The sequence below is a fragment of the Myotis myotis genome, unplaced genomic scaffold (genome assembly GCF_014108235.1).
Source record: "Myotis myotis isolate mMyoMyo1 unplaced genomic scaffold, mMyoMyo1.p scaffold_m19_p_17, whole genome shotgun sequence".
NCBI lineage: Eukaryota > Metazoa > Chordata > Mammalia > Chiroptera > Vespertilionidae > Myotis > Myotis myotis.
Window position 1 is genome coordinate 1,596,530 of NW_023416321.1, and position 27,531 is coordinate 1,624,060.

The 27,531-nt window shown below is 59.7% G+C and overlaps 3 protein-coding genes across 4 annotated transcripts; 1 reads left to right on the forward strand and 2 right to left on the reverse strand.

Annotated features, from left to right (window-relative positions):
* Positions 1–620: 620 nt before the first annotated feature.
* On the reverse strand, positions 621–6,427 carry BIRC5 (baculoviral IAP repeat containing 5). Its single transcript, XM_036338854.1, has 4 exons — positions 6,240–6,427; positions 5,716–5,825; positions 3,972–4,089; positions 621–950 (listed from the first exon to the last, which is right to left on the reverse strand). Exons 1-4 carry the CDS (start codon positions 6,348–6,350, stop codon positions 861–863), a joined length of 429 nt encoding a protein of 142 aa, XP_036194747.1. The 5' UTR covers positions 6,351–6,427; the 3' UTR covers positions 621–860.
* A 1,354-nt stretch (positions 6,428–7,781) lies between these two features.
* On the reverse strand, positions 7,782–20,318 carry AFMID (arylformamidase). Its single transcript, XM_036338847.1, has 11 exons — positions 20,185–20,318; positions 18,569–18,659; positions 11,511–11,615; positions 11,350–11,398; positions 10,303–10,388; positions 10,144–10,216; positions 9,883–9,980; positions 9,547–9,625; positions 9,286–9,427; positions 8,972–9,076; positions 7,782–8,230 (listed from the first exon to the last, which is right to left on the reverse strand). Exons 1-11 carry the CDS (start codon positions 20,242–20,244, stop codon positions 8,198–8,200), a joined length of 921 nt encoding a protein of 306 aa, XP_036194740.1. The 5' UTR covers positions 20,245–20,318; the 3' UTR covers positions 7,782–8,197.
* Positions 20,319–20,398: 80 nt separating this feature from the next.
* TK1 (thymidine kinase 1) lies at positions 20,399–27,027 on the forward strand. Of its 2 annotated transcripts, XM_036338849.1 has the most exons (7): positions 20,399–20,643; positions 20,753–20,784; positions 22,270–22,380; positions 23,455–23,548; positions 25,592–25,681; positions 26,017–26,136; positions 26,213–27,027. In XM_036338849.1, the coding sequence occupies exons 1-7, from the start codon at positions 20,581–20,583 to the stop codon at positions 26,408–26,410; spliced, it is 708 nt and encodes a 235-aa protein (XP_036194742.1). In that variant the 5' UTR covers positions 20,399–20,580; the 3' UTR covers positions 26,411–27,027. The 2 variants fall into 2 exon arrangements, with proteins under 2 accessions (XP_036194742.1, XP_036194743.1); XM_036338850.1 differs by lacking the exons at positions 20,399–20,643; positions 20,753–20,784 and adding an exon at positions 21,985–22,003.
* Positions 27,028–27,531: the final 504 nt, after the last annotated feature.

Sequence of the window (27,531 nt, forward strand, 5' to 3'; positions counted from 1 at the left end):
CGAGGGTGTGCTGCGGGTCCCTCTCAAGGGAAGGGGACAGTGGACAAGGCCAGGAGCTGCTCCGTAGGTCTCCTCCTGCCCAGCCGTGGGCGGAGCCGCGCAGGGCAGGGACAGCCCACTGCACTCCTCCCGCTGGAGAGGGCCGGGCACTGGGCGGCCCTGGAAATGCTGTGTCGGGCACTGAGGACCTTTTCCTTGTCTGTTTTGGGGAAATGTTGTAACCTTGTCATGTGCCCATCGGAGGGGACCTTCAACCGACCTCAAAGCAAGAGGCTGGCTTTACCCAAGACGCCAGTCCTCGCATCCCTCCCAGCCCCTCGGGGATCCACTACAGCCCCTCTGCAGCCTTGAAGGTCCTGATGACCAGGTGGGGAGACCCCGAACATACACAGCACAGCCAGGCCTGGCAGGTGAGGGGTCACAGGACTCGCGAAGGGAGAGAAGAGAGCACTGGGACACGGAAATGCACGCCACAGCTTATGATGCAAAAGCATGTGAATCCTCTACTCGTCCAGCAGCAAAGACCTATGATGCGCTCGTATAAATCTCAGGCTGTGAGCCAGAAACCCACGTGCCCACACCCGCCCCCCCCCGCCGCCCCCCCCCCCCCCCCCCCCGGCACCTCCAGGATCCATAAGCCGTGGCGACCAAAGAAAGAGAATCAGCACGGCCCTCAGAACGCCTGGTGCAGACAGGACGCCGTGGCCCCGCTTTCACGAGAAAACACGGCGGCTTCAGTTCTCACTCCACATGGCCAGTGCCTCCTTCCCAAGTCACTGCCACGGCCCACAGGCAGCGGCGACACTGGGGGCCGAGCCTTGGCGACGACGCCCTCCGCGGGACCAGGAGCGCGCGGGGCCTCACTCCATGGCTGCCAGCTGCTCGATGGCACTGCGGACTTTCTTTGCGATTTCTTCAAACTCTTTCTGCTTGTGGTTGGCTTCCTTTGCCTGGAAATAAAGGACAGACTCAGGAGAGTGAAACAGCAGCTTCCAAACCGCACCGTGTGGCTGAGGTCAGCGAGACTGGGGTCCGAGCAGCACCGGCCGGGCTGCCCCGCGAGCCTGGCAGAGCCTCCTCTCGAACACTAGCTTCCCCCGAACACAGCACCTCCGCCTCCCGCCGCCCAGGGCTAGCTTCCAGCCTTCCGCCTGCTCAGCGCTCCCTCCGGAGAGCAAGTGACAACCACATTAGCCCCACCTTAATTTTTTTTTTTAAATATATTTTATTGATTTTTTACAGAGAGGAAGGGAGAGAGATAAAGAGTTAGAAACATCGATGAGAGAGAAACATCGATCAGCTGCCTCCTGCACATCTCCTACTGGGGATGTGCCCGCAACCCAGGTACATGCCCTTGACCGGAATCGAACCTGGGACCTTTCAGTCTGCAGGCCGACGCTCTATCCACTGAGCCAAACCGGTTTCGGCATCCCACCTTAATTTTTAAAAAATGTTTTTATTGATTTCAGAGAGGAAGGGAGGGAGAGAGAGAGAAGCATCAATGATGAAAGAGAATCATTGACTGGCTGCCTCCTGCACGCCCCCTACTGGGGACCGAGCCCACAACCCAGAATTGAACCCGGGACCTTTCAGTCCACAGGCCCACACTCTATCCACTGAGCCAAACCAGCTAGGGCTGCCCTACCTTAATTTTTATTCTCCTTGATTTGTCACATTAAAAAACAAACTCTAACATTTAGAAATTACTTTCTATATGTACTTTTTAAAAAAATGAACTTTAGAGAGGAAGGGAGAGAGGGAGAGAGAGAAAAATAGAGGGAGAGAAAGAGAGAAACACATCAATTGGCTGCCTCCCGAACTCAAACCCGAAGCCTGACCAGGAAGTGAACTGCTCATCTTCTGCTGTACAGGACGAGGCCCCAACTAACTGAGCCACACCAGCTGTGAGGCCCCAACTAACTGAGCCATACCAGCCGTGAGGCCCCAACTAACTGAGCCACACCAGCCGTGTGGCCCCAACTGAGCCACACCAGCCGTGAGGCCCCAACTAACTGAGCCACACCAGCCGTGAGGCCCCAACTAACTGAGCCATACCAGCCGTGAGGCCCCAACTAACTGAGCCACACCAGCCGTGTGGCCCCAACTGAGCCACACCAGCCGTGAGGCCCCAACTAACTGAGCCACACCAGCCGTGAGGCCCCAACTAACTGAGCCACACCAGCCGTGAGGCCCCAACTAACTGAGCCACACCAGCCGTGTGGCTTACTTACTTTAAAATTAAAAGAAAATTTAATTGTGCCCTGGCCTATGTGGCTCAGTTAGTTGGAGTGCCATCTGTCCTTGCACCAAAAGGTCGCAGGTTTGATTCCCAGTGGGGATATACCCTGGTTTCAGGTTCAAACCCCGATCTGGGTGCGTTCAGGAGGCAACCCATCGATGTTTCTCTCTCCCTCTCCCTTCTTTTCTCTCTCTGAAATCAGTGAAAACATATCCTTGAGTAAAGATTAAAAAATAGTAATAATAAACATTCTTTTTAAAGAAAATTTGATTTTAACAATAATACATTGACAAGAACAAGAGAAAACGGCCAATGGTGAGCCTGGTAAGGGACCCGCGCCTGAGCCCTCGCAGACCCTGTGCACACAGGCTGCCATGTCAGCACCACCACACGGAGGCCAGCGCCGTCCGCACACGCTTCCTACCAAAGGGGCGGAAGAAACAACAAGAACCTCCTGTGAGAAACAGTGAAACTGGCCGAGCAACCTGTGCGGCAGCTCCCGCCTGCCCCCCCCCAACCCCTCGCCCCCCCAAAACCCCCCCCCGGGTTTAGGGACCCGAGTCCGCAGAGAAGCAGTTGGTCCGGTGCCCCCGCCTGAAGGTCACCCCCCACGGGCTTGTTCACACTGGCTCCCCTCACGCCACTTCCCCCAAACGGCGGGGGCAGCGAGGCACACGCAGGGCTGTGGGCTGGCCTCGCAGTGACCTGTCCGCCCACCGGCAGCGGCACCTCGTTTAACCGGGTCTCAGGCGCACGGCACCACCAGCACCCGCCCCGCAGCCTGCATCGGTGCAGCGCAGCACAGCGTGTTCTCTGGTTCTCAATAAAACGTCTGATAAACGACTGCCCTGCACTGTGGGGCGCTCACATAACAGGCTTCACACCTGGGTCCAAACAGCCTACAAGGCAGATGAGCCTTAGGGAGCCAGCCCACGTGCGGGCGCACGTACAGCGCAATTGAAACTTCGTGGCCACGCGCAGAAGTCGGTATTTGTGGAGGAGCCGGTATTTTGTGGAAGAGCCACACTCAAGGGGCCAAAGAGCCGCATGTGGCTCGCGAGCCACGGTTTGCCGACCACGGGCCTAGGACATCACAGACTTGAGGGCCGCGGCTTAGCTTAAACTTTCCATCTCTCTTTAAAATATGTAAATTTTAAATGACCCGGAAAGGAATACACCGGCTGGCAGTGGCCACCCCTTATAGGAGCTCATACCGTTTATGACTGAACAGACATAAAACCTCCTGCATCACGGGAAGTGTTCTGCATGACTCGGGAGAACAAACACCCGATGCCCAATAAATGCCGCCCACCCCGCCGGTGCCGACAGCGCCCCCTGGTGGCTTCCTGCTGGGCAGGGCTGTCACCTCCACAACAGCCCCAGCTCTGCCTCTCTCCCGCCTGCGGTCCCTTCAGCCTCACTGGCCGCCCGTCTTCCTCCCGTCTGCTCAGCCACAGCTTTCTCTCGCCTGTCCCCTAACGCCTGTCCCCTAACGCCTGTCCCCTAACGACAAACAAGGCTGGTCTGTCACCGAGAGCCGCCGGCCACCTTCAGCCCGTGCCTGTGTCTGTGCAGCCACCGGGCTAGTGGGCTTTACATCTGTAAACGGGCGTGGAAACAGGGACAACAGAGATGCCATCTCACAGACGCGCTGCCGAGAGGGTGTGGGGCTGGAGGGCTCGGCGTTGCAGACGCCCAGCAGGCCGCTCGGGGCTCTCACCATCACACGTACCACTTTGTTCTTGGCTCTTTCCTTGTCCAGTTTCAGGAATTCACCGAGGGTCAGCTCCTCGAACTGCTTCCTGACGGAAAGGAAGGCGCAGCCCGACGAATGCTTCTTGTGCTCCTCCCTGGGGAGTGACACAGGAGCGGGTCACCGAGGCGGCAGCTCGTCGCCACCGCCTCCCACCCCTCCGTCTGCAGACGCCCCGCTCGCTGGAGAGCAGTGACGTCCCAAGTAGACGGAACCAGGACTAGGTCCCCGGCCACCTCCCCACGCGGCTCAGCGCAGCGCCTTCCCTCTGTGGACGCCCCCTCCCCGCCTCCCCCTTCCCTGATGGAGTCACCCGGAGCCCGGAGCGGTGAGTAGGAAGTGCTACGTGAGTCCAGAGCTGTTACACGTCAGATCCCCGAAAACCCTCAAGGTGTTTTTTGTTTTGTTAATCCTCCCCCGAGACTGCAACGGAGGGATGTGCCTCTGACCGGAATGGAGCCTGTGGCCCTGCAGTCTGGGCTGGTGCCTGCTACCCACTGAGCCAAACGGGCCCAGGGCCTCTAGGGATGCTGTGAAGCAGCCTCATACCCCGGGAACTGTCACATAATCTACAGGTTTGGAATAAGGCCCGCGGGCCAGGCTTCTCCAGGGAAGCAGGCGGGCAGAGCGCCCAGCCCCGAGCCAGGGCCCTGCGGACGAACACACGGCCACAGGAAGTCCAGAGGGTCAGCCCACACTGACAAGGGCATGAAACATCGCCGCGCGTAGGAGACCCACTCCCAGAGCACGCTGGCATTTCCCAGGGCTCCCGGTGTGCCCGCCACGCCACCCCGTCAACACTGGGCCGCGGCCGCAAACACAGTCCCCGGCTCGTCTCCACGGGAAAGGAAAGTGGCGGAAACAGGCGACTCTGCGGGGGAGGTGAGCGCGTGCACTGGCCGGCAGGAGACACTGGGGGCCCCTGAATGCAGACACGGGGTCCCGTCCCCTGCAGAGCGAGCCCCAGCGGGCACGGAGCCCCTCGGAAAGGCTGGTTGGTGGTGTGGGGACCGTAGCACAGTAAGGCTTGAGGTTTAAAACTGAAACAGGCCCTAGCTGGTTTGGCTCAGCGGACAGAGCGTGGGCCTGTGGATTGAAGGGCTCTGGGCTCGATTCCAGTCAAGGGCACATGCCTGGGTTGCAGGCTTGATTCTCTCTCATCATTGATGCTTCTCTCTCTCTCTTTCCCTCTCCCTTCCTCTCTAAAATCAATAAAAACATATTTAAAAAAAGCTCTTGCCCTGACCAGTTTGGCTCAGTGGCTAGAGCCTGTGGACTGAAGAGTCCCAGGTTCCATTCCGGTCAAGGGCACATCGCCAGCAGGGGGCGTGCAGGAGGCAGCTGATCCATGTTTCTCTCACGGATGTTTCTAACTCTCTATCCCTCTCCCTTCCTCTCCGTAAAAAAAATCAATAAAATATATATTTTTTTAAAAAAACTCTGAAACCAGAAAGGCACCTGGGCACCCTGGTCACAACAGGGGCTGCTCCCGGTTCTGTCCAACCTCCAAGGCCTCGGGACCGACGGGAAAAAGCCTCTTCAACACGCACCGAGGGCACCGGCCCCATCAGGCTGCGAGGCGGAGGCGCACAGAGGTTCGTCCACTTGCAACAGCTGCTTGGGCGCAAAATGAGGCCGGAACCGCTCCCGCCCCAAGCGTCCTTCCTGGAAAGGCGGTTTCCCGGCTCCGCGCAGAGCGCAGGGGCGGGCGGCCGGCACTCACAGCGGGTCGTCGTCCGGCTCCCAGCCTTCCAGCTCCTTGAAGCAGAAGAAGCACTGGGCCAGGTCGGGCTCGTTCTCGGTGGGGCAGTGGATGAAGCCGGCCGCGGCCATCTGCAAGGGAAGGCAGGATCGGACCCGCGGCGCGTGCCCTCCGGGAGCCCAGAGGGGTGCCGAGCCCGCGGGGGGGACACCCCGGGAGCCCAGGGGGGGCCGAACCCGCGGGGGAGACACCCCGGGAGCCCAGAGAGGGGCCGAGCCCGCGGGAGGGACACCCCGGGTCCTGGGAGCCCAGAGGGGGGCCGAGCTCGCGGGAGGGACACCCCGAGCCCGGGAGCCCAGGGGGGGCCGAGCCCGCGGGGGGGGACACCCCGGGAGCCCAGGGGGGGCCGAGCCCGCGGGGAGGACACCCCGGGAGCCCAGAGGGGGGCCGAGCCCGCGAGGGGGACACCCCGGGTCCTGGGAGCCCAGAGGGGGGCCGAGCCCGCGGGAGGGGACGGGCCTGGGCCCCCGGGGCCCCCGTCTCACCCGTTCCGGGGTGCAGGCGCAGCCCTCCAGGAAGGGCCAGTTCCTGAACGTGGAGACGCGGTGGTCCTTGAGGTAGAGCTGCCAGGCCGCGGGCAACGACGGGGCACCCATCCCACCGCCACCCCGAGCGGTGCCGCGATTCAAATCGAGCGGTTGGCGTCCGCCGTGAGGCCTGTCGGGAACGCCCAGCTCGGGAGCGGCCCTCGCGGCCTTCTGGGAGTGCGCGGGGCATGCTGGGAGTTGTAGTCCTCCCTCTGCGTGGATTGGCTTCTGCGCCCCGTGCACCTAGCGACCTCGGTCCCGCGTTTGCCGCTTCCCACGCTTAGCAGACTGGTGCGAGCGGAGCTACGGTGGGCTGCAGTCCTCCTAATGGATTTAAGGAGGCGCCGGTCGAGTACATCTGTATGAAGCCCTTTCAGCCTGCAAACTCTGGTTGTCCTTGTGGGTGCCCCACTCCTGGGGCCCCCTAGTGCCAGCTCCCCCTGCCCCCAAGCCAGCTGAGTTGGAATGTGTGCTGAGACCGAGCATCCTCCAGGGAAAAGATGTCCCAGGTGAAATCCAGGGCTCCGCCTCCGCCCTGGCTCAGGGAGCTATGAACTCGGCTCTTACCACGTCTTTTCACTGCGGCTTCTTGGAAGTCTCGAAATGGACCCTTGGAACTGGGTTCCTGCCTTCCCATCAGAAACCCTCCGGAACCAGACATCCCTCCAGGTCCATAGCGGTCCATGCTGCAGCACAGATACTTATTCAGTCAGGCCCCTATGGACGGGCCCTCAGGTTGCTAATTCTGTACCATTATATATAACTAGAGGCTTGGTGCACAAAATTCGTGCACGGGTAGGGTCCTTAGGTCTGGCTGGTGATCAGGGCTGATTGGGGCCTTCCTTCCCCAGCTGCCGGCTGGGGGTGGGGGCCTTCCTTTGTTCTGTGCCGCCCCCTGGTGGTCAGTGCTCGTCATAGTGAGCAGTTGAACTTCCAAGGGGACAGTTTGCATATTAGCCTTTTATTATATAGGATACTGCAGTAAACACTTTGTATGAATAACCTTGTGTTCTGGTACTTTTGCTTCCAGGGGCTAGATTTCTAAAAGTGGATTTTTAGGTCAAATGTGAATTTAAATTTTTAACAAACTCATTGAGCACCACCGGCCAGAGCTAATCAATCATTCTTGAACTGCGAGCTATTCAGAGTGGGGCAGAGAGGTGGTGGGGTGCAGTGGGGGACAGCTGGTTCCCAGGGGACTGCACACTCTCCTGGGGTGGGAGGGTGGGGAGGCAGCGGAAGCTTGTCGACCTGTGGGTGTCACTGTCCTGTCATGGTCAAGGGGTTATCCCGAGGCTAACATTCCAGGGTTTTCAGGGCAGACCCAAATGTCTGGTGGAGCCCAGGACAGAGTGGACAAAGAGTGAAGCAAAAGGCAGACCTGGTGTGGGAATTGCTTGCAAAAGAGCCAGATGGTAATCAATTTAGCTCTGGGGCCATCCAGTCTCTGACCCCACCCAGCTCTGCCCTTGTAGCTCAGACACCACCACGGACAATTCGTAGATGAATGAAGGTATGAATGTACTTATGGATACGGACATTTGAATTTTATATCACTTTTACATGTGACAAAAGACTATTCTTTTCTGATTTGTTTTGAAAGGTGTGTGTCCGGGCATGCAGGGTCGGAGCTGTCGTTTCTGTCTCCTTTCTCAGCAGGCGGTGGGCTCAGACTTGGCATCACGCAGCGTTGCCCTGGGCTGGCCTGTCCCTGCAGCGGCTTGATTCCGACCAGGGCGCGGCCACGGAGACGGGGATCCTGCTCAGAGCAGGGGGAAGACGGGGCTCTTGCCAGGGCAGGTGGACATATGGAGGCTACAGGGCTCCCGGGAAGCGGAGGCTGGTTGGGGGGAGCGGTCCGGCCCTTTGCAGAAGACTCGCAGGTCGGGTGCACGGCGGCTGGGGCTTGGGGCCCATCAGGACTCTTGGAAGATTGTTTTCAGAATAATCTGCAGCAGGAGGAAAAGACAAAGCCCTCGCACGGGAGAGGCTCGGGAGGACGCGATGAGGGAGAGGGCTGCTCAGTGAGTTCCCCACCTCCCGTCGGAAATGTGCTAATGAGGCTCCCGCCTCAAGCCGACTTACCCCCGGGTGTGACCCAGGGGCCAAGAAAGGCTTTGTTTGTAAACCATTGAAAAGAAATCCATAAACATTATTTCGGGATATGTAAACATTATAAAATTTAACAGGGGGATCACTTTGTAAAGTATATTCTTGTCTAACCACTATGCTGTACACCTGACACTAACATAAAGTAATATTGGATGCAACTCTAACTGGAAAATACAATTAAGCCCCGCTGGTGTGGCTCAGTGGTTGAGCATTGACCTATGAACTAGGAGGTCACGGTTCAATCTGGTCAAGGACACAGGCCTGGGTTGTAGCCTCGATCCCAGTAGGGGGTGTGCAGGAGGCAGCCGATCCATAATTCTCTCTCAATCACTGATGTTTCTCTCTCCCTCTTTCTTCCTCTCAGAAATCAATTAAAAATTAAAAATCGAAAGAAAAGAAAATTAAGTGAAGGAGGCAAGTGTGGCACTTGATTCCTATCGCCAGGTCTCCCAGCCTCCTGGGCGACAACCAGCCAGCAGCTGCTCTGCGCTCCCCGCTGCACTCACGCGTAGGGGCTACGGCAGGGGCAGGGGCCACGCACCCCCCCAGCCCCCCACCCGTGAAGGGACACGCCCCACCTGGGTGAGTGCGTAGTCCTGCTGGGTCAGCTTCCAGACCATCTCAAAGTGATCCACGTCCTGGAGGTCTTCGAAGGAGGCTCGCCACCCCGCTCGGCACAGGGTCTGGTGGGAGGAGGGAGCAGGGGAGCGTGTGGCACGGGAGAGCAGAGGGGGGCTCTCACCCCGTGCCTGGCACAGAGCAGGTGCTCACCACGCATCTGCCGAATCGGCGAATTGGCGATGGATGGTCTGGGGCCATTGGGGTGAAATACAGGGCAGGATAGGAGACCGCATGGCCCCGACCTCCAGCCCACGGCAGGCTGCTGGGGTACCTGGTAAAACTCCCTGGACTGCCTGTGGAACTCAGGGCTGTCATGTTGGCCCACGATCACCAGCATGGGGCAGGCTGGACCCCTGGGCTTCGCGGAGGCCGCCTCCAGGTGCCACTGTGGGCTGTTCCTCAGAGCATCCTCCCTGTGCGGGAGGTGGGGGGGGGGGGGTCAGGAGGAGAGGAACCTCACGCTCACCTCACACCCTCCCTGCCTCACCCTGCACCCCTCCTGGGCTCCAGCCAGCGGGGAGCGGGGACTCACGGGGTCAGGTGCAGAGGGGCGTTCACAGAGGTGTTCACGATGGGCTCCAGGTCGTAGATCCCACTCAGCAGGAAGCAGGCTGGGAGGGAGGAACCGCCAGAGGGCCCGTGGCAGCGGGGCCACCCACCCAGACCAAGTCTTGTGCAGGCGCAGTGTGGGCCAGCCCAGGATGGGGGGGCGGGGGGTGGAGATAGAGGGGGAAGGACCAGAATAGGAAACCAAGAAGCAGCAAGCAGGCCCGCTCACAGACTCAAAGCCCCCGGGTCACAGCCAGTGCAGGCCCCCAGCTCAGGCCCCGTGGGGGAGGGGAGGCCAGGCTGCAGGCCCCACGGAAACCTTTGAGGTTGGGCGTGACTCCCCGCTCGGTCCAGTTCACCAGGAGCATCATGGCGGCCAGGTGGGCCCCGGCCGAGTGTCCGCACAGGTACATCCCCCTGGGAGGGCCAGAGCGGAGGCCGCGTCGCTGCTTGTCCTCCGCTCCACGGGCCAGAGGGCAGCTGGGCTGCACGAAGGGGCTGAATGGCTGGACCCAGTGCCCCCCCAGCCCCTCCAGCCCCCCAGCATCATCAGCCAAAGGACACCTGCGGCGACACCCACTCGTTGCACGGAAACCGCTTCTGCACGAAGGCGAGGCTCCGGGCCACCTGGTCCACCATCTGGTCCAGGGTCCCTGTGGGAGACGCGCAGGGCAGGTGCTGTGAGGGCTCCCTCCCCGCAAAGCCCCCCGGCCCCACCCCTGCAGGGCCACCGCCTTACCTTTGGGGGCCAAGGTGTAACCCACTACCACCACCGCCGCTCCCCGCACGGTCAGGGGGCCCGCCATGTAGGCCGACTCCTCTTTACTGCAGAGAGACCAAGAGTGACCCGGGGAGCTCGGCCACCACTGCCCCTGCCCCTCTGAGCCGTGTGGCAGGAGGAGGCAGGCTCTGGGCCTCGTTCCTACAGCGCGACCTAACGCGATTTTCGCCGTAAGTCAGAACCCACCTATGTAAGCACCTACGTCACTCACGTGGAGCACAGACACAGCAGTAATGAAGTGAAACAGGAAAAAAAATGTCAAAGAATGAGAACAATTCCTGACCTTTACTTGTGGTAAATAAATAATACAAAAACATAAAGCACATATGTGCATGCGTTGAAATGACGGAACTTTTTCTTTTTTATAAATAAACTAGAGGCCCGGTGCATGAAAATTCATGCACTGGAGGGGGGTCCCTCAACCCAGCCTGCCCCCTCTCACAGTCTGGGAGCCCTCAGGGGTGGGAGGCAACCCAGCCATCACGGGAAGGCGACGCCCCATCACACCTCTGCTGCTGCCCCTGCCGGCAGTGCAAGCCTCGGCCAGCCCTGGTTACCTGAGCCTTGGGCAGCCCTGGGCGGCTAGGGGGCTGAGGGGACTGGGCACCACCATCTTTGAGGGTGGGGCAGTCAATTAGCATATTCCCTCCTTATTGGCTGTGGGCACCACCATCTTTGTGACGGCACGAGGGTCAATTAGCATATTCCCTCTTATTAGATAGGATGGGAGATAGTGACGTAGTCCGAAGCGATGTACACTGAGTCCGACGTAACCCGAGGACTGTCTATGTGTATATACTCGAGGCCCGAAGCATGAAACTCGTGCAAGAGCAGGCCCTCCTTCCCCCGGCTGCCCGCACCGGCTTCCCTCTGGCACCTGGGACCCGGGCTTCCCTCGCAGCCCCAGCTCCGTCTATTCTAATTGGCATATTACTCCTTTATTATTGTAGTTTTTTTAAAGGTGCCTCTCCCTTTGCCTCTGCTCCTCCCACTCTGCAGACCCACCTTCCGCTCTGCCAGTATCCGCCATGAAGGAACACGAAGAGCGGCAGGGCTGTAAGACAAAGCACGGCGGCTGAGGCCGGCTCCCACCGGCTCCGCGAGACGCCCGGCCCTGCTCACCTTCGGACGCCCCCGCGGGGAAGTAGACGCCCGGCCCTGCTCACCTTCGGACGCCGCCGCGGGGAAGTAGACGTCCAGCGTCTCCCCTTCGCCGGCTCCGTAGGGGATATCCAGCAGGCTCCTCCGTGTGGCCCGGGCCCTCCTGGTGGCTGTCCCGGGAGACGGACAGGGCTGTCAGCGCAGCTCGGGCAGCAGCCGCTCCTATCTTATTTCAGGTGGAAACCTTTTTGCTAAAAGCCTCTTTGCTGCCTGGCCAGTGTGGCTCAGTGGTTGAGCGTCACCCTATGAACCAGGAGGTCACAGTTCAATTCCCAGTCAGGGCACATGACCGGGTTGCGGGCTGGATCCCCAGTAGGGGGTGTGCAGAAGGCAGCCAATCAATGATTCTCTCATCATTGATATTTCTCTCTTTCTCCCTCTCCTTTCCTCTCTGAAATCAATAAAAATATATTTTAATAAAATAAAGCTTCAAGCAACCATTGCTCAGAGAGCCTGCAGGGATCTAACCACTAGAACCAAACCGGCTCCCGGATGTCCACGCGCAGCAGGACATGCCGAGCAGAACGGATGTATTGGGAATTAAGCGCATTTTTTTTTTTAAATATATTTTATTGATTTTTTACAGAGAGGAAGGGAGAGAGATAGAGAGTTAGAAACATCGATGAGAGAGAAACATCTATCAGCTGCCTCCTGCACATCTCCTACTGGGGATGTGCCCGCAACCCAGGTACATGCCCTTGACCGGAATCGAACCCGGGACCTTTCAGTCCGCAGGCTGACGCGCAGGCTGACGCTCTATCCACTGAGCCAAACCGGTTTCGGCGAATTAAGCGCATGTTAATGGATTAGAACCAGGAGGCTTTGTTGAGTGAAGCAATTAGGCTGCACCGAGGCTGAGCTGACCCTGAGAACGTTAGCGCACTCTGCACACGGTTTACATCTGAGAGGGTTTAATGTGTGACCCTCTGCGCTGACTGGGCGTCCGTTTCCAAGATCAGTGGATGCCGTCATTTTTTCCTATGAAGAAATAACAGCCCTTAACCGGTGTGGCTCAGTGGACAGAGCGTCGGCCTGCGGACTCAAGGGTCCCAGGTTCGATTCCGGTCAAGGGCATGTACCTTGGTTGCGGGCACATCCCCAGTGGGGGGTGTGCAGGAGGCAGCTGGTCGATGTTTCTCTCTCATCGATGTTTCTAACTCTCTATCCCTCTCCCTTCCTCTCTGTAAAAAATTCAATAAAATATATTAAAAAAATAATAATAAATAATAATAAAAATAAAAAACAGAGTTTTTTTAAAAAAAGAAAAGAAATAACAGTGATACCATTAAAAAGCACACAAAGGGCTTGTGAGCGAAATGTCCCCGCCCGCCGCCAGGGTGACCATGGTATGAACACAGATATAGGATCTCACTGCCCTTAATCCAAATGGCAGCGTATTAAGTACGTGCTGCCCTGCCTGTTTCACTTAAGATCCCTTGGAGAGCCTGCCCAGTCAGTACACAGAGAGCTTCCTCATTCTTTTCTTTATAAAAAACACACACACAGTTAGTGTCTCGTCCTATGGCTGCCCATTAATTTACCTACACAAGTCACGCCAGCTGCTGGACAAAACCCACATCCTGGTCCATCCTCCTGGCTCCTCCTCCCCCAGCTCATCCTGAATCCCGAGCCGAGCCTCCTCCCCACCCCACTGAGAGCCGCTGGGTCCCCCAGAGTGTGAATGCCCGAGGGCAGGAACACGGGGGGGGGGGGGGGGGCTTCGAGCAAAGGCTTATGACAAACTTCCTCTTGTGAAAAAGCAAAAGTGGGGCTTCTGTTAGTCACACCCAAAGCTGTCTTACAGACAAGCTCCAGGGCCTGGAATCGGGGTCTGTTTGCTGCTGGTCCATGAGTCGGCTTCAGCGTAAGGCGAGAGCCAGCATTTAGAGTAAATGCGTTTTGCGCGCGCATTGGTGGTTCAGTGGTAGAATTCTCTAGAGTAAATGCGTTTTGCTAGAATGGCTTTATCTAGTGAGAGGAAGTAGGGCTTTCAAGCTAAACCTTGTACAGGAATGTTCATAGCAGCACGATTCACAACAGCCAAACGGCGGAACCAGCCCAAACGTCCATCCGTGGCTAAACACGTGCAAAGGGAATGCTCCAGTATGGGGGGACTCCGAAACACCAGACCCAGAATTCCACCTTGTGACTCGATTTGTAAGAACTGCCCGGAACAGGCAAACCCGTAGGGACAGGAAGCAGTTAGTGGTTGCCAGGGGCGAGAGGGGGGGAGGAGATTGGGGAGTAACTGTTTGACAGGTAGGGTTTTTCTTTCCAGAATAATGAAACTGTTTTGGAACTAGAAGTGACTATACTAAGTCTGCTGAAGTGTTAAAATGGTTAAATAGTAAAAATTCTTTAAAATATATTTTTATTGATTTCAAAGAGGAAAGGAGAGGGAGAGAGAGAAACATCAATGATGAGAGAGAATCGTCGATTGGCTGCTCCTGCACGCCCCTGACTGGGGATGGAGCCCACAAGCCAGGCGTATGCTCTGGCCGGGAATCCAAGCGTGACCTCCTGGTCACAGGTCAACGGCAGCCTGGCTAGAAGAGTCAGTTTTATCTGATACGTATTTTACCACAATAACACGACATTAGGGCTTGTGTTGTGCATTCCTTTGTTTTCTTCCCTTCATTTTTCTGGTGCAGAGTAACAAGCCCAGTCTGTAGCCAGTGAAGGCAGGAGGGCTCTGGGAAAACCGGCCAGTTGCGGAGGCTGTCAATCACAAGGCCCCTCCCACCTCGCTGGCGATTGGTCCTCCTGTGGGGAGGCATGGTCTTGGAAGCAGAAGTTTGGAATTCCCATAAGTAGGTTGAGCTTGCTGGAGGAGACAGAGCAGCAGGAATCAGTTCTAACTTATGTATATCATACACACACACACACACACACACACACACACACACACACACACACATACACTAGAGGCCCGGTGCATGAAATTCGTGCGGGGAGAGGGTTGTCCCTCAGCCTGGCCTGTACCCTCTTGCAATCTGGGGGAACATCCCCTTGGAGGATGTTCGACTGCTGGTTTAGGCCCAATCCCGCAGGCATCGGGCCTAAACCAGCAGTTGGACATCCCTCTCACAATCTGGGACCACTGGCTCCTAACTGCTTGCCTGCCTGCCTGCCTGCCTGATCACCCTTAACCACTCTGCCTACCTGCCTGATGCCCCTAACCACTCTGCCTGCCTGGTTGCCCCTAACCACTTGCCTGCCTGCCTGATCACCCCTAACCACTCTGCCTGCCTGCCTGATCGCCCCTAACTGCTCACCTGCCTGCCTGATCTCCCCTAACCACTTGCGTGCCTGCCTGATCTCCCCTAACCACTTGCGTGCCTGCCTGCCTGATCACCCCTAACTGCTCACCTGCCTGCCTGATCGCCCCTAACTGCCTCTGCCTCAGCCCCCGCTGCCGTGGCTTCGTCCGGAAGGATGTCTGAAATGACGTTCAGAAGGTCATTAGGCTGTCCAGTCTAATTAGCATATTATGCTTTTATTATTATAGACTAGAGGCCTGGTGCACAAAATTGTGCACGGGTGGGGTCCCTCAGCCTGGCCTGCGATTGGGACCAATCGGAGCCAGCCAGCGGAGGGGAGGGACCACAAGAGGTTGGCCAGCTGCAGGAGGTTGGCTGTGGGAGCGCACTGACCACCAGGGGGCAGCTCCTGTGTTGAGCATCTGCCCTTTGGTGGTCAGTGCGCATCATAACTACCGGCTGGTCATCTGGTCGTAACAGTTGCTTAGGCTTTTATATATAGAGATTACATGTGTATGGCAGTCTCGGTAAAACAAGTTTAAGATAAATAGTTCTTGCCGAAACCGGTTTGGCTCAGTGGATAGAGCGTCAGCCTGCGGACTGAAAGGTCCCAGGTTCGATTCCGGTCAAGGGCATGTGCCTGGGTTGTGGGCACATCCCCAGTGGGGGATGTGCAGGAGGCAGCTGATCAATGTTTCTCTCTCATCGATGTTTCTAGCTCTCTATCTCTCTCCCTTCCTCTCTGTGGAATATCAATAAAATATATTTAAAAAAAAAAAGATAAATAGTTCTTAAAGCCTCCCTCTGCTCTCTGCCCAGGCTCGCCCGGCCCCAGCGTGGGGGCAGCCAGCCTTTGATGGGGAACGAGGTGACCTACTCATTAGAAGAAACCACCCCCCACTGCCAGCTAATAGGGCGACGCCGTCAGGGTGAATACAGATCAAAAATAAGAAAAAATGAATGAATTCTCCCGGCTGCAAAAGAGGAAAACAGAGTTCACCTCCCTCCCCGTCCTTAGAGCGTTACTTTAGGAACCTTCTGCGGAATTGTAAATCGTTTCTCTACCCCTTTGAGACGTATGGCAGTATTTTAAAAGCTAAGCCAGTCTCCAGCCGGCTTTACAACCTGGGAAACTGTTTCTCAAAGACCCGGGAGGCGTCCCTTTGAAATATCATCACCCGGAAGGACAGCGCCCAGCCTGTGGGTCGCCTGGGGGCAGGAGCCTACCTTCTGCGGGTGCCTGGCTCCAGGTTGCAAAACTACCTCTGGTCATAACGTCACGGGGTGAAGGCAATGCCGGTGCCTCCTTTATCACAGGTGGGTTTTGGCGGGACCAGCGTGCCCTCCGGCTTGAGCACAGCCCCTCCACCTTGAGCACAGGTATGTATGCTCCGGGCGCGGCTGCCTGGCTGTACCTGAGGGTGAGGTTTCCTCTGGCTTTGCAGTCCCCAGCGCTTGCCTGTGATGGGCATCTGCACCCAGCAAAGCGTGCTTTCCTTCTCTTTGTGGGAGGTTTTTCCGGCCCGGCAGGACATTTTCCCTGTCATTTTTCCTGCTTTACATCCCTTTGCTATGTTTTGCTGTCTCCCGTCAGCTTGATTCCAATGAGGCGATCTCCAAGGTTACAGGCGGCACTGATGAGCGTGGGGCACGAAGGCCAGCTGGTGGGCACTCACGGTGCCTTCTGACTGTCATCACGACCGCCCCCCATACACCGCCTGCTCCACTCTGACCCGGAAGCTGTGTTCAGGGGGTCACACACCACCTGCTCTGAGCCTGGGGACCTTTTTTAACCTCGTCATTCAGGGGCTGGCCGGGGGAGGTTACCCTCTTGGGGCGCAGCGTTGGGAGGTGGCACCAAAACACTCAGCAATGGCCCTGGCCGGTGTTGCTCAGAGGGTAGAGCGTCAGCCTGCAGACTGAAGGGTCCCGGGTTCGATTCCCGGTCAAGGGCACATGCCCAGGTTGCGGGATTGATCCCCTGTAGGGGGCGTGCAGGAGGCAGCCGGTCCATGATTCTCTCTCATCATGGATGTTTCTCTCTCTCCTTCTCCCTTCCTCTCTGAAATCAGTAAAAATATATTAAAAAAACAAAAACAAAAAAACACTCAGCAATGAAGACCGTTATGGGCTGAATGTGGGTGCCTCCCCCAAACCCCCCAAATTCATGTTGAAGCCTACCCCCTAATGTGAGGGTATTTGGAGGCGGCCCCTTTGGGAGGTGGTTAGGGTTAGATGAGGGCATGAGGGTGGAGGCCCTGTGATGGGATAAGAGGCCTTATAAGAAGAGAAAGAAAGACGGGAAGTCTCTCTCTCTTTCCTTCTCTCTCTCTCTCTCTCTCTCTCTCTCTCTCTCTCTCCCCCCCCCCCCCCCCATGTGAGGACACATAGCAGGAGGCTGCCTGCAAGCCAGGAAGAGGCCCCTCCCCCGGGAACCAAATTGTCTGGCCCCTGATCGGGGACTTGTCAGCGTCCAGAGCTGCGAGAAATCGATTTCTGCTGTTTAAGCCTCACCAGCCGATGGCACTGTGTTATGGCAGCTTGAGCTGACCAATCATAAGACAAATGATATTTAAATGCAAGATATTTTTTAAATTAAAATTATTTTTTTAAAAAAAATATATTTTATTGATTTTTTACAGAGCGGAAGGGAGAGAGATAGAGCCAGAAACATCGATGAGAGAGAAACATCCATCAGCCACCTCCTGCACATCCCCCACTGGGGATGTGCCCGCAACCCAGGTACATGCCCTTGACCGGAATGGAACCTGGGACCCTTCAGTCCGCAGGCCGACGCTCTATCCACTGAGCCAAACCAGTTTCGGCTTAAATTAAAATTAATACCCAAAGTCCACGATGAACAAAATGTCAGCATTTTAAACAGCAACAGGTTCCACCCCACTCGCCTGGCCTGGCCCGAAGGGAGTGCTCCCCATCTCGGGGCACCTCCAGGCCGGCTGGTGCGTGGGAGCGGGAGGGAGAGGGACACGGGCTGCAAGCTGACCCGGGGCCACGGAGCACGGGGACTAAGGACAGTGTCTGCGGCCACGGCAGCACCGTCGTCTCAGCTCCTGCTACTTATGAGACGACCAGTGACCCCCTCTCCCCCTCGGACGAGTAAGATAGACAAACAGGTTTTCTCCAAACTCAGGCAGGTGGCACTGCGCCCTCAAATATTTACTGAGCAAATAGGAGTATTTGGCTCCCAGCTGGGCTCAGCAGGCAGCTCTGAAGAGCCCAGGACTCAGCTCCACCCGGCTCTGTGGGGACGGAACCAGCCCCCAGCCTGCGCCTCCAGCTGGCACCTCAGGTGGGACAGCCACCACCCAGCTTGGAGGAGTCTGCGCCAACAGCCCATTTTCCCGCGGAGGGAGGTGCTGCCCTTTGCTCACGCTTCCCGCGAAGCCCGCCTCCCCGGAGCGTTGAAACCACAGCCAGCGCTCCGCAAGCCCAGGCCGAGGGGGGACCCAGCTTGGCGTTCACTAGCTTGCAGGTCCCCAAGCCCCGATGTCTTTGACGAAAACAAGACCTTCCTTTGTTCACTCCATCGCCCTGTGCCACCGGGCGTGTGGCCTTAAGGCCTGGCATGGCTGGCAGGGCAGAGGGGCAAGGGGCACGGTTGGCTGGGCCTCCCGCGCTCCCCTGGCACCGGGCCTGGGCGCACCAGGAGGCTTAGGCAGTGCCCGGGCCTTGGGAACTGCCCTGAGCGCTGGCTGGGCAGCGGCTCCACCCCCAGCCCCAGGTTCTGAACCGCTGCCACACGCTAAAGTCCACCCAAGCGGCCGAGAAGCGGTGCCCTGTACCCTCGCTTCCTATCTGTGAGTAGGTCCTCAGGGCTTCCTCTGCTCCGCGGCGGACAGTCCATCTGCTGGGGCTGTACTGCTTCTCCAGCTCCTACGGGACACGACGGGTTCCATTAGACCTCCGGCCGCCACCGTGTGCCCGCCTCCCTCCCGCCTGGGGGCTCCTCTGCCCCAGAACCCCCCCCCCCATCTCAGGCTCCCACAGCGGCCCTCCGCTGCCTGGCTAGCCCTGCCCACCCTACCTCCCCCATCCACCCACCAAATAATCAGGAGCTTCAGATACAGCAAACGGCCATAAAGGGAAGATGAGGCCCCATAAATGTGACCCGATTAACCCCAGCGGCTCAGACCCAGGGAGGCCGGGGAGCTGGGGTGGCCGCCGCAGAGAAAGGGACGTGGAGTTGACCTCCCCCGAGGGTGGGATCTGACGCAGGAGGACACTGCACAGCCGCAAGCACGGAGGTGACAAGGGAGGAAGGAACTGAAGGTCAGCTGTGAGCCGCTGACCGGCCAGCCCGCTAAACGCAGAGGGAGGCCGGGAGCCTGGGGCTGAGGGCCGCGGGCCTTGAACGCCAGGCGAAGATGTTCGGACTCAATCCAGAAAGTAGGAGGAACAGGGGTTTGGGACAAAGGCACAGGGGGACGGGGAAAGGCCGGGCTGGGAAATTCATGGCGAGGCCGTGGGCTCTGGAGTCGGCTGGGTCGGGTGCCCTCCACGCTCCATCACTGACAGGCCGTCTTCCCCTGGACAGTCCTCTGGGGTAAGACTTCACGGGCTCTGGGCCTCAGCTCCCTCATCCCGGTAACGGGCATAGCAACAGCAGCCTCACACGGTCAGAAGTCGTAAGGCGTGTGAACCAATAAGGCGACCACTCAGCTGCGGTGACCGCCTCTTGCTGCTGACAGGGCTGCTGGCCAGGGGTCTTGGGGTCTGAACCCTCTCACCTGCACATGCTATTGTCGAGGGGTGTCTGCAGCCGGCCCGGCACAGCCTGTGACTGCCGCCAGCATCCTCATGGCTATCTTCACGATGGTGACAGTGCAATGGGTTTCTGATGGGCCTCTGATATTGTAGGGGTGTGTGTGTGTGTGACAGAGAGACAGGCACACAGTGGGATTTCGTAGGGGCAGGATCCACACTTATAACTCATCAGATTCTCAGAGGCCTCCCTGGCCAGAAAAAGGGACACTGCCTACCTCACACACGGGAAAGCCAGTTAGGAAATCACAGTCGAATGGTGACCTGACAAGGCCCTGCGCACTGGTAGGTGGTTCTGGCCCGCGCGCACCGCCCTGCACACGGCCTCTCGCACCCTCGGGCGCCTGGCACATCCTTCACTCGCGTTGCATAACCTCAGACTCCGGCGGGACTTCGGCCCGGACTCCGGGGGCTCATGGCTATTCGCGTAGCCAGGGCTTCAGCGATCCCCACCCTTCAAGGGAGGCTCCCCGGCTCACAGAGGCCTGCGGGGGGCGGGGGCGAGAGCCCGGTGCCGGCGCACAGTAGGCCCTCAATGGCGCCCCGGGATGGCCTCGAGGGCTTCTCAGCTCCTGCTGAGAACCTCCACCTGACCATCCTCAGCCCTCAGCCCCGGCCTCTCCTGCCACCCGCCTACCTCTCCCGACATCTTCCTCCAGGGAGCCTCGCCCTTGCGCTCCTCCTGCGGCGCATCCATCCCGTCTCCGCTCGCACCCGCTAGTGCCCGGCGCACCGCTCACCCGGGCGGACGGGGCGGGCGAGGTCAGGAAGGCCACGCCCACCCCGCCCGCCCCGCCCCGCCCCCCACCCCCACCCCCCACCCCACCCCCACCCCCCCCCCCCCCCACCCCGGGACCCGAGCCCCGCGGCACGGCCCGGACCGCCCTGGGGGCGTCTGGCTGCGGATAAATCTCCCGCCAGCTCCGGCCGCGGTGATTGGCCCGGGCGCCGGCGATAAAGGCGGGAGCGCGGGCCCGGCGCGAGTTTCTGCAGCGGCGGCCGGGGCTTCCCTCCCGCGAGCTCCCGCGGCGCCATGAGCTTCAACCTGCCCACCGTGCTGCCCGGCGCCCCCAGCCAGGCCCGCGGGCAGATCCAGGTGCGGGCGCGGCGGGCCTGGCGCGGGGTCCGGGGCGGGAGCGGGGGCGAGATCGGTGCCCCAGCGCCCGTGCGCGGCGGCCCCGAGCTCACCTCTCCTCCTCTCCTAGGTGATTCTCGGACCCATGTTCTCAGGGAAAAGGTAACGGCCTCGCGGGGTGGGGGGTGGTCAGGACCTCCTCCTCCTCTCCCTCCTTCCTCCTCCCCCACCCGGAACACGCCCTCCTCCCCTCCACCCTCCCTGGCCGGTCGCCCTGGCAGGCCCCACCACCGCCAGACCCCGCGAGCCCGCCGGGATGCCTGCCCCTCCCATGCCTCCCTCCCCAGCCCCCCGCCAGATGCCTGCCCCTCCCATGCCTGCCCGCCCCACCCCACCCCCCCGGGATGCCTGCCCCTCCCATGCCTGCCCGCCCCACCCCACCCCCCGGGATGCCTGCCCCTCCCATGCCTCCCGCCCCCCCCCATGCCTGCCCCTCCCATGCCTCCCCCCCCATGCCTGCCCCTCCCATGCCTCCCGCCCCCCCCATGCCTGCCCCTCCCATGCCTCCCCCCCCATGCCTGCCCCTCCCATGCCTCCCGCCCCCCCCATGCCTGCCCCTCCCATGCCTCCCGCCCCCCCATGCCTGCCCCTCCCATGCCTCCCCCCCATGCCTGCCCCTCCCATGCCTCCCCCCCCCATGCCTGCCCCTCCCATGCCTCCCCCCCCATGCCTGCCCCTCCCATGCCTCCCCCCCCCCATGCCTGCCCCTCCCATGCCTCCCTCCCCACCCCACCCCCCGGGATGCCTGCCCCTCCCATGCCTCCCCCCCCCATGCCTGCCCCTCCCATGCCTCCCCCCCCCATGCCTGCCCCTCCCATGCCTCCCGCCCCCCCTCCATGCCTGCCCCTCCCATGCCTCCCTCCCCCCCATGCCTGCCCCTCCCATGCCTCCCGCCCCCCCCATGCCTGCTCGCCCCATGCCTGCTCCCCCCCATGCCCCCCCCTAAAACGTAGTCCTGGAGGAGGCCCTCCTCCCCTGCCCGACAGGCCACCCCTCCTTCCTGAGCCCCGCACTCAGAAGGGGGCGCCAAGTCTTAAAAGCTGCGCCTCTGGGCCTCCTTCCAGGGAGATTTCCTTGGACGCCGAGCGCACTGAGCCTGAGCCCCAAGCCTGCGTCTGCTCCCCCGGGCCCGCTGTGATAGGACCGGAGGAGGTGGGGCTCCTGAGCCCCTCAAAACTCCCTGGCTCTTTTTTTTTTAATGATTTCATTGGTTTTTAGATAGAGGAAGGCAGAGGGAGAGGTAGAAGCATCAATCAGCTGCCTCCTGCACGCCTCCTACTGGGGACCTAGCCGAAACCCGGCATGTGCCCTGACAGACACAGTGGGTGTCTGTGAGCCCAGGGAGGTGGCGGGGCCTGGCCTGGCTGGCGGGTCCTCCCCACTGCCCTCGCCGGTGGGCCTCACTGCCCCCTGCCCGCGGGCCTCACTGCCCCCCTGCCCGCGGGCCTCACTGCCCCCCTGCCCCCGGGCCTCACTGCCCCCCTGCCCGCGGGCCTCACTGCCCCCCTGCCCGCGGGCCTCACTGCCCCCCTGCCCGCGGGCCTCACTGCCCTCGCCGGTGGGCCTCACTGCCCCCTGCCTTTGCAGCACTGAGCTGATGCGGCGGGTCCAGCGCTTCCAGATCGCCCAGTACAAGTGCTTGGTGATCAAATACGCCAAGGACACGCGGTACAGCAGCCAGTTCTCCACGCACGACCGGTCAGTCCGCCCCCTCCTGACACCTCACCTGAGAAGCCCCGTGAAGTTTCACGGCACAGAACATGCTGTCAGAGCCTTCGGTGGGCGGTGGAGCAGGCTGACGCCTGGCATGGAGTGTTCCAGTCGGCAAACTTCTTAGGTTGCCTGGCACGGGAGCCTGGGACGAGGCCTTTCCCGGGGCTCTAGCCCCGTGGTTCTCCACCGGGGGCGATTCTGCCCCCCAGAGTCCATTCAGCAACGCCTGGGAATGTGTTTAGTTTTCACAACTGGAGGGGGGTGCGTGCCTCTGGCATCTGGAGGGCAGAGGGCAGGGGTGCTGCTGGGCATCCTGCAATGCTCAGGGCATAGGGCGGCCCCCACGCCACAAGGACCCGCCACTGTCGCCTGTAGCGCCTGCCAAGGTTGAGAGCCCTGCAGAGGCTGCCAGCTGGTTTTGTTTGGCCTACATTTTGGTTTTTGTTGTTGTTTTTCTTTCTTTTTTTTTTTTTTTAAATATATTTTATTGATTTTTTTACAGAGAGAAAGGGAGAGAGATAGAGAGTTAGAAACATCGATGAGAGAGAGACATCGATCAGCTGCCTCCTGCACACCTCCTACTGGGGATGTGCCCGCAACCCAGGTACATGCCCTTGACCGGAACCGAACCCGGGACCCTTCAGTCCGCAGGCCGACGCTCCATCCACTGAGCCACACCGGCCTCGGCTCTTCCGATTTTTAAATGAAATGAAAACGTTTTGTTGGCTCCTAATGGCACCGTGGGGCCCAGACACTGCCCGAGAGTCATCATGTGCACCCAGGGGCCCCGGGGAGAAGCAGAGAAGCGCTTTACGTGGTTGGCATCGCTAATTTCTAGTCCTGAGCGTGCGGTGAAACGGCGTGTGTAGAATAACCGGTTTTCCGCACACGGGCCTTTCCTCTCCCCAGAGGGCTTTGCGTGGGTGCGGACGTCGCCAAGCTGTAGGCAAACATGGCAGCCTGCCCTGCCAGCAGAGCTGGTGCCAGCGCCGGCCCCTGGTCCTGCCTCTGGTTTGGGTCTCCGGGTGCCCTGGCCTGTTCACCTGCCTCTCTCCCCAGGAACACCATGGAGGCCCTGCCGGCCTGCCTGCTGCGGGACGTGGCCCAGGAGGCCATGGGCGTGGCTGTCATCGGCATCGACGAGGGGCAGTTTGTAAGTTGGCTCGTCCGGGCTCGGCCTTCCTGTGACCCCCCTGACCGCCCCCCTTTCTCATCTTTATCTTGTTCTCTGGGTTCAGCTGGGCAGCGAGTGGTAGGCTTACCCCTTCGCCTTGCTCCTTTGGAGACGCGCCTGCAGGCCTGTAGCCGCTGGGAGGGTTGCGGCCGCCCTGCCTGCAGCTCCCTCTCCCGCCGGCCAGCGGCCAGCGGCTGCCCTCCGCACAGCCTGCCGCAGGGCTTTCGTGTCCATTCCTCCTGGTTTGTTTGGTGTGTCTGACTGTGGGCGCTCGTGGCGTGGTTTCTGGCCGGGAGCCGACTGCCTGTGAGGTTCTCCGGGCACTGAGTCCCCATGTGCTGGGTTTGAAGACTATTTTCCATTTCTGGGATTTCCGGTCAGCTCCTCTTTTATTTTTATTTATTTTTTAAAATATGTTTTTGTTGATTTCAGAGGGAGAGAGAGAATCACTGAGCATTGATCGGCTGCCTCCTGCACGCCCCCCACTGGGGATGGAGCCCGCAACCCGCACATGTGCCCTGACCGGGAATTGAACCGTGACTTCTGGTTCATAGGTCCACCTCAACCCCTGAGCCACGCCGGCTGGGCCAGCTCCTCTTTTATATCTGCTGTGCGTCTGCGTGTAAGAACCTGCATTTCTTTCTAATCGGTGCTGTGCGTGCATCCTGTCCTGACTGCGTTTCTCTTTCGTTCGCATCTCCGTTTAAGGCCTGCCCCGTTTTTCTCTCGGTTTGTCCTACATCTAGCAGATGTGACATACGTGGTGCTGCTCGGTCATGTGCTGTAAATACTTCTTTTTTGTTTAATTTTCACCTGAGGATATTTTCCCATTGATTTTTAGAGAGAGTGGAAGGAAGGAGGGGGGGAGAGAGAGAGAGAGAGAGAGAGAGAGAGAGAGAGAGACATCGATGTGAGAGAGACACATCAATGATGACAGAGAATCATTGCCTGCAACCAAGGTATGTGCCCTTGACCGGCATCGAACTTGGGACCCTTCAGTCTGAGGACTGACGCTCTATCCACTGAGCAACACCGGCCAGGGCTGTCACATCCTTCATTCCTGCCCCTGGTGGCCTTCGTGCCTCGGTGCCAGCATGAGGGCCAGGACGCGGAGCCAGAGGTCGTCAGCTGCCACCTGAGCCAGCCGGCTCTGGGCAAGCTGATGACGGGGTGCACACCTACCTCCTGGCATCCTGGTTTCCCCTTTGGGTTCTCCCCCATTGGACCTTGCTCAGGAGGCAGCTCGCTGCAGGTGGGGGCGGCGGCGGAACCGTACCCGGAACCCCAGTGGGCAAACGCGCCACCATCCTCCTTTCCTACCTTGTCCCTGTACTGCAATTACTTTACAACGAAGCCCCAAATTTACTCAGTACTTTGAAATCCCATTTGAAATGTAACCTGTAGCCTGGCCCGTGTTGAGTGTCCACCTGTGAACCAAGAGGTCACCGGTTTAATTCCCCGGCGAGGGCACAGGCCCTGTTGCAGACTCGATCCCCAGAAGGGGGCGTGCAGGAGGCAGCCGGTCAATGAGTCTCTTATCATTGATGTTTCTATCTCTCTCTCCCTCTCCTTTCCTCTCTGAAATAAAAAAATATATATATATTTTTTAAAATGTAAATCCTTAAAAAAAAAATCAATGGACAAAATATGCTCGCTCCTTGAGTGACGATTAGTTAAAATCCAAACAAAACTAACGGCCATAAGTGAGGTTCCCGGTGGGGGAATGCAACCGACACCTGGGTGCTCCGTCCTTACCTTGGACAGTGGGGAAGTCTTTCCTGGGGCCCAGGGGCGGCGTGTGAGCGGGACAAAGCTTCAGGCAGAAGCACCTGCTCTTCGTGGGCACCAGTGTCGCGAGTGGGGGGCCGAGGTCCCTCTGAGCGTCCTCGGGTGAGGAAGGGCTGTCCTGACGTGTCGGTGTGGACGGCGATGCTGGCCAGTGGCAGGCCTTTCCCGTGGCTCCCGGCAGCTGCTGCTCAGGTAGCATCACTGGGCGCTCACTCCTCCGCCCGTGCTTTCCAGTTCCCGGACATCGTGGAGTTCAGCGAGACCATGGCCAACGCCGGGAAGACGGTCATCGTGGCTGCGCTGGACGGGACCTTCCAGAGGAAGGTAAGGCCCAGGTCTGGGTCCTGGGGTGGGACCCGGAGGGAGGAAGAGGCCTGGCAGGCACAGGTGTGCATGGAGACCGGCAGCCCCGCGAGCCTCCCCTTCTCAGCGGGCGCTCCCTGGATGCCGGCTCTCGCCCGAGCCCAGGCCCTCAGACAAGCCAGCCCAGCTCCCTGGTGTGCCCGGGCATGAGTCCGCCCCAGACTGGGTGCCCTCACGGCAGGGGCTGGCAGGGGGGGGGCGGGGGAGGTCCAGGCAGCTTCCTGGCTCCAGGGCTTGTGAGTCAGAGGATCTGAAAGCCGAGCCGGCCAGGTGAGCACCCCTGCCGCCCCGGCCAGGCCTTCGGGACCGTCCTGCACCTGGTGCCGCTGGCCGAGAGCGTGGTGAAGCTGAACGCCGTGTGCATGGAGTGCTTCCGCGAGGCCGCCTACACCAAGAGGCTGGGCCTGGAGAAGGAGGTAGCCGCCCGCTGTGCCCAGGGGTGGGGGCCCGGGGTGCTGTGCCCGCTCAGTCCAGGACCCTTTGTGTCCCCAGGTCGAGGTGATTGGAGGAGCCGACAAATACCACGCCGTGTGCCGCCTCTGCTACTTCCGGAAGGCGTCGAGTCCGCCCGCCGCGCTGGACGGGGAGGACAAGGAGAACTGCCCGGCGCCGGGGAAGCCGGGGGAGGCTGTGGGCGCCAGGAAGCCCCTGGCCCCTCATCAGACCCTGCAGTGCAGCCCCGCCAACTGAGCCCGGGGTGGCGACCCCTAGCGGACACCTGCCCCGCGTGAGCCGCCTGTCGGAGGAGGAAGCGGGCGGGCGGCTCACGGGCTGTGGAAGCTGTCTGCAGGCCCTTGCCCGCGGTGGTCCGCAGCCCGTTTCCCCCTCTGCCTGCCCACCGGCCTTTCTCAGTTCCCTCCCGGCGGCTGGAGCCGGCCCTGCGCTGCGGCTCTGGTTCTGGCCTGGCAGCCGCGGCTCCTTCTCCTTTGGGGTGCGGAGCAGGCCACAGGCTGTGGTGACATCGGCGGCGCTGGCTTCTTCCCTCTCTGTGGCTTTCGCTGTTGAGTTTCTGTTCTCACCGGCAAGTCCCGGGGCAGCAGCGCGGAGTCTCGCTCCATCCCTGTGCCGGGACCGGGGACGCCGGCTGTGCCTTCTGGCTTCTCCCCGCCGCGAGCCCTCCCTATTCTGGGATCACTTTCTCAGAAGTACAGCATCTGTCACGTGGGTGGCGCTCACCCGGCTGGGGCTCGGGCCCAGGGCTTTGCTGTCTTTTCGGTGGGGGGGGGGGGGCCAGAGGCAGGCCCCTGGGTCTGCTGTTGCCGTGTGTGAAGTTAATGACTAACATTAAAATGTGCTGGTTGCTGGGAGCGCATTTCTCTCGAACCACCTGGAATTCCCCGGGTGCACAGCAGACACTGATGTGATCTGTTGGGGATTTCTTTCCAGATCTTTCTCTAGTTCTGCTGCTCTCAGCCACAGCCTTTCCTGACAGACATGGTGGTGGAGCAGGTCCTACAAGGAACGTTCCCTGTTCTCTCCAGATGGGGTTCGGGACAGAATGGGGTTCGGGACAGAATGGTGAACAGAGGCGCCCGGCCCGAGTTAAAAGAGGAGGCGGCTGCTCAGTGCTGCCAGCTGGGGCTGTGGGGTCAGGTTTTGTTTGTGAAACAGACACTTGGCAATTCAGGAGCCAAGAAAACGAGCTCAGCTGCCCCTGGCGCGCGCCGTGGGTGGGGCGGGGCGGGGGGGGGGTGGGGCGGGCCTGGCTGCAGGGCTGCCCGGGCACGTGGGCTGGGGTCCCGGTTACACTGAGGAGTTGCACACAGCGAGGCTGTAACTCAGAACCCTGTATGTTGTTACTCGGGTTTTGA